Source organism: Procambarus clarkii, chromosome 2, assembly GCF_040958095.1.
Source record: "Procambarus clarkii isolate CNS0578487 chromosome 2, FALCON_Pclarkii_2.0, whole genome shotgun sequence".
Taxonomy (NCBI): domain Eukaryota; kingdom Metazoa; phylum Arthropoda; class Malacostraca; order Decapoda; family Cambaridae; genus Procambarus; species Procambarus clarkii.
Genome location: NC_091151.1, coordinates 28,242,339 through 28,247,955, shown reverse-complemented (window position 1 = coordinate 28,247,955; position 5,617 = coordinate 28,242,339). Strand labels below are relative to the sequence as shown.

At 39.6% G+C, this 5,617-nt stretch overlaps 1 protein-coding gene across 2 annotated transcripts in view; it reads right to left on the bottom strand.

The window, feature by feature from the left end:
- Positions 1–941: 941 nt before the first annotated feature.
- Positions 942–5,617, bottom strand: part of LOC123747982 (uncharacterized) — a 16,265-nt gene continuing 11,589 nt past the window's right edge. For both annotated transcript variants that reach the window (XR_011229289.1, XM_069328417.1), the window contains exons 3-4: positions 5,226–5,348; positions 942–1,458 (exon numbers count right to left, since the gene is read on the bottom strand). Coding sequence is in view for 1 of the 2 variants with exons in the window: in XM_069328417.1 (XP_069184518.1) it covers positions 5,292–5,348 (57 nt within the window). In the remaining variant the exon portion in view is untranslated. The remainder of the gene's footprint in view (positions 1,459–5,225; positions 5,349–5,617) is intronic.

The window sequence follows — 5,617 nt, the reverse complement described above, 5'->3', positions numbered from 1 at the left end:
GAACAGCACAAGACACGTGAGCCTGAACACTGTAAAACAATGTTCACCACCGCTAAGCCACCATTGTAATATCTCACCTTGTATTATCTCGACCGCGCACCCCGCTACTACCACTGAGCTAACCGTGCAATCTCCGCTCTTTCTATGGTAATAACAGATGCTCTACCGATCATGTAAGATGTTAACACTCGGGCCGTCATACGAAGACGTAAACCAGTAAACAGAGGAAGGGGGGAGGGAGGGAGGGAGGGGAGGGAGGGAGGGAGGGAGGGAGGGGAGGGGAGGGAGGGAGGGAGGGAGGGAGGGGGGGAGGGGGAGAGAGAGAGAGAGAGAGAGAGAGAGAGAGAGAGAGAGAGAGAGAGAGAGAGAGAGAGAGAGAGAGAGAGAGAGAGAGAGAGAGAGAGAGAGAGAGAGAGAGAGGGGGGGGGGGGGGAAGAGTGAGGCAGAGCGAAAACGAGAGCAAGGGAGGGAGAACGAGAGTGAGTGAGGGAGAGTGAGACACTAGTGAGGGAGAGTGAGACAGAAAGATAGACATAACCGTAGTCACAGCCTATCGTATGAGTTACAGTTACGCTGCCACCACCGAGTTACCGGACAGAGGACCGGAGTGAGATTCGTAGGTCTTGCAGATGGAATAACCTACCAGACAGGTTTAGGGGACAATTGAATGGTACAAGGATCCTGGCCTGACACTTGAATAATCCTGACCACTTGGGAACTATAGTGTACACAAGAATAAGGCGGGACACACCCAATAATAACACCTCAACACGGAAGACGAACGGGGGGAGGAGTACTGAATAATTAAGGACACTAGGTCACTAGGGCAAAGGGGGACGGTAGGCCCAATATCACTAAGGCAAGGAACCATTAATACACATTTAATAACACTTAAAAAATTATGACTTTATTTGAAATAATTAAACAAGACACTCCCTAACTATATTCCCTACTAGAGGCTATGAGTACTGAATGAGGTGCTTTAGTACAAGAGAGCCGTACTTACTCGTATGCTGTTCCACAGTTTTCCTGGAGATGATGTTCCTTCCCCGAGTCTCCACACACCGTCCTCCTGGGCTGTGCCCACTCTACTGTCTGTCCCATGATCTGCTCCTCAGCTGAACATGAGGGTTTTGCATTTGATGTTTAGGGGTTAATCCCTGAAGATTATCATGACGGCATCAACTCTGACCTCTTCGTGATTCGATGACCGTTGCCCTGACTATGGCTAACTTGTACAGAGGTGTAACTTTTACATTGTCTGCCGCCGCCTGACTGGCGTCTGTGGTTTGTTCATCCTCCACTTGGCTTGTTCATGCTGTTATGATGTTCATGTTGTACTTTGTACTGCTCTCTTGTTACATACCGATGATGATACTTTTCAAAACGCTTGTGCTCTTTAGAGTGGAGTACTGCTGCTCAATGACAGCCCCTTTCAAAGCTGGAGAAATTGCTGACCTGGAGAGCGTGCAGAGAACCTTTACTGCTAGAATCCACTCAGTAAAACATCAGTAAAAATTATTACTCAGTAAAAAAAGTAAAACATCTAAACTATTGAGACCGACTAGAGAGCCTAAATCTGTACTCCCTTGAGCGCAGGCGGGAGAGATACATAATAATTTACACGTGGAAAATATTAGAGGGGCTGGTCCCAAACCTGCACACAGAAATAACATCACATGAGACCAGAAGACATGGCAGGATGTGCAGAATACCCCCATTGAAAAGCAGAAGTGCAACAGGTACTCTGAGAGAGAACTCTATCAACATCAGAGGCCCGAGACTGTTCAACACGCTTCCGCTACACATAAGGGGCATAACTGGCAAACCCCTCAGAGTGTTCAAGAGAACTGGATAATTCTTCCAAAGGATACCTGATCAACCAGGCTGTGACTCATACATCAGGCTGCGAGCAGCCGCATCCAACAGCCTGGTTGATCAGTCCAGCAACCAGGAGGCCTGGTTGACGATCGAGCCGCGGGGACGCTAAGCCCTGGAAGCACCTCAAGGTACTTGCCCTACCATCTACATGATTTGATACTCTGCAAATACAGCACACATCAATTCATTGCACACTTATATAATAATTATTTGAGAATATATAACAAGTACTTTATATTTAAAAATAATTTTTTGTATATTTGTAGCTATACAATATTTGTATCCCTGGTTTCCATACAGTATATTCTAAACAAAATATATATTAACAAAACACATCACAACAAATAGTTGACAGCTGGTAGACTGCCAAATAACAAAAAGAGCTTTGAATATATGATCAGATATTCTTGAGATGGGACAGGAACCAAAGACTCGCCAGGTCCAAAAAGCACACTTGAAGCCTCCCCAAAACCTCCATTCATTCATTCACAAACTTCTCCCAAGACCATCATGAATTAATGAATGAATGCATGATGGTCTTTCCCCTAAGACCAAATGATCTAAGGTATGATCCAAATATTGAAATATATTCCCCAAAGATCAAAATATCCAAGATGTGATCCAAATATTCAATCAAAACTAGTGACATCAAATCAGCTTAGAGAGTGGGTATCAAATCAACAGGAGGGTATAAATAACAGGAGAATTTGAGTTAAACTAGATAGCTACTTCCGCAAGTCAGACCTTTTCAAATCTGCAGTCTCTAGTAAATCATATGTTTATGTGAATAAATGTCAGACCAGGTTCAGACAAAATCTCTTATTTAAACTGCGGGGTTTCTGGAAAAATTCCCCTGTAATTAAACATTGTTTTGTGGGAGACAATACAATTATAGCTAGGAGGACTGACACTGGAAAAACCTATTTTATGACAACTGAAGCTCACCTCAATTCTCCTGAATGACTGTGGGATAGCTGCTGAATAACCAGAGTTCAAATTATAACCTCATTTAACTACCAATGTGTACTTTAGCTGTGCCTTTCCTTCCAAAAGGTTTTAACTTAAAAAAAAAAATGGGTCTTTATTATAATAATAATAATAATAATAATTTTTATTTAGGTAAAGGTACATACATAAAGAGATTTTACAAAGTTTGTTGGCTTTATAGATAGAGCTAGTACATACAATGCCTAAAGCCACTATTACGCATAGCGTTTCGGGCAGGAAAAAACACTAATGACTAAAGCTTAAAACTAATGGGTAAAAAGAAAAAAAATGCGTTGAGTACAAATAAAAATAGAGGTAAAAGAGGGGGGAACATTGTTGAAAAAGCAGCACAAATACAATTACAAATTATTACAGAAAATTACATTCAAACAGCGTTGATTTGAAAAACAAAAAAAAAAAAAAAAAAAACATACATGGGTTGAAAATAGAGGGGTAAGGTAGGTTACAGGGAATTTATTAGGTATAGCTTCGATTTTAACTTAAACTGGTTGAGAGAGGTACAGTCTTTAACATGGTTGGGAAGGTCATTCCACATTCTGGGCCCCTTGATTTGTAGAGCATTTCTGGTTTGATTAAGTCGTACTGTAGGAATATCAAAACTGTATTTATTTCTGGTGTGGTGCTCATGGGTTCTGTTACAACCTTCTATGAAGCTTTTGAGATCAGGATTGGCATTATAGTTTAGCGTTTTATATATGTATAATACACATGAGAGAATGTGCAGTGACTTAATGTCTAACATATTCAGAGATTTGAGTAGGGGTACCGAGTGATGTCTGGGGCCAGAATTGGATATTGTCCTAATAGCAGCTTTGTGTTGAGTAATTAGAGGACGTAAGTGATTTTGGGTAGTAGAGCCCCAAGCACAAATACCATAGTTGAGATATGGATTGATAAGGGAGTAATAGAGAGTCACCAGGGCAGGGCGTGGTACATAATATCTGATCTTAGAAAGAATGCCCACAGTTTTTGAAACTTTTTTTGATATGTTTAGTATGTGTCCCTGGAAATTCAGCTTGTGGTCAATGAGAATGCCAAGAAATTTGCCATCTAATTTGTTACAAATTTGGGTATTGTTTATTTTGAGATTTATTTGATTAGAGGATTTATTGCCAAACAGAATATAGAAAGTTTTGTCAATATTAAGGGTGAGTTTGTTGGCAGTTAGCCACAGATGGACTTTATTTAGCTCAGTATTTACTGTGGCATTTAGAGCAAGGGGATCAGGACTGGAGTAAATGAAGGTTGTGTCGTCAGCAAATAGAATTGGTTTGAGGTGTTGGGAGGCATTTGGAAGGTCATTAATGTAGATGAGAAAGAGGAGAGGGCCAAGTATGCTGCCCTGGGGAACACCAATGTTGATGGGTAGGGTGGGAGAAATTGTATTATTCACAGAAACACATTGGAGCCTGTGAGTAAGGTAGGATTTGAGGTATTGTTGGGAGTGTCCTCTGACACCATAATGATGTAATTTACGAAGAAGGTTTTGGTGGTTGACAGTATCGAAAGCTTTACACAGGTCCACAAATAACCCAACAGGGAACTCATTTTTATCAAGAGCTGTATGAATCGAGTTAAGCATACTAATAAGTGCATCGTTAGTGCTTTTTTTGGGCCTGAAGCCATATTGGCAAGGGCAAAGTATATTGAGTCTGGCTAGATATGAGTAAAGCTGCTTATAGATTAGTTTTTCAAAATTTTTTGACAAGTTTGGCAGGATTGATATAGGTCTGTAGTTGTTAACATCTGTGAGATCACCACATTTGTGGACAGGCGTTACTCTCGTTTTTTTTAGAATATCTGGAAAGGTTTGGAGTTCAAGTGACTTGTTGAAGAGCAAAGCAATAGCAGGGGCTATTATTGTCTCTTTCTTTTTTTACTTCCTTGTTCCATAGTACACTGGCTTTGCCTGTGTCCTCTAGTATAAACTTTATCATCCAGTGTATCTCAATTTAATCTACCTCATTTTGTTTTAGTGTTTTAGTGTAACTTTAATATTAAACTATTGTGTACTTATAGTATTATAGTAAGTAAGCTATTCGTTTTATAGATTTCATAATTGCTTTTTGACTTTTATTGGTCATCCATTGTTATTAATTATTCTAGTTCATTTTTACTTTAAGCTCCCATAAGTTTTCATTACCATTAAGTTTATATTACTTTACAATTTTTAAATCTTTAAAATTTATAACTAAAACTGGAGGAATGGCCCAAGAATATAGACACCAGTTGATTGACAGTTGAAACACGGGACCATAGAGCCCATGCAAACCCCTGCAAATACAACTAGGTGAGTACAAGTCTTGTTTAGAAATCGAAGAATGAGTTTTGATTACCTGTCACAGTTGTATCTTGAGAAGGTTGGTGTTTCTTCATTTTTTTCAAGGACTTATCCTCTTGCACTACATTTTTGTCTTTTGCTTCCCTGATCTTCTTATTTTGATTTTCCTGAATGTGAACTGAAAATAAGGAAAACCTGAATAAAATATATATCCTCATTAAACAAAAATTGTGTTTCTCTACAGCTGCAGCTACAGATAACACACAGCCACTCTACTTGAATTAATGCACATGCTACACACACAAACACAATACTTCAACTCTACAAAAGTGACAGCAGAGAACACCCACTCAATTATAGACCTGTATCATTGACAAGTGTAATAGTCAAAATATTGGAAAAATAACAAAAACTAAATGGGTAGAAGACTGGGAGAGAAATGATATA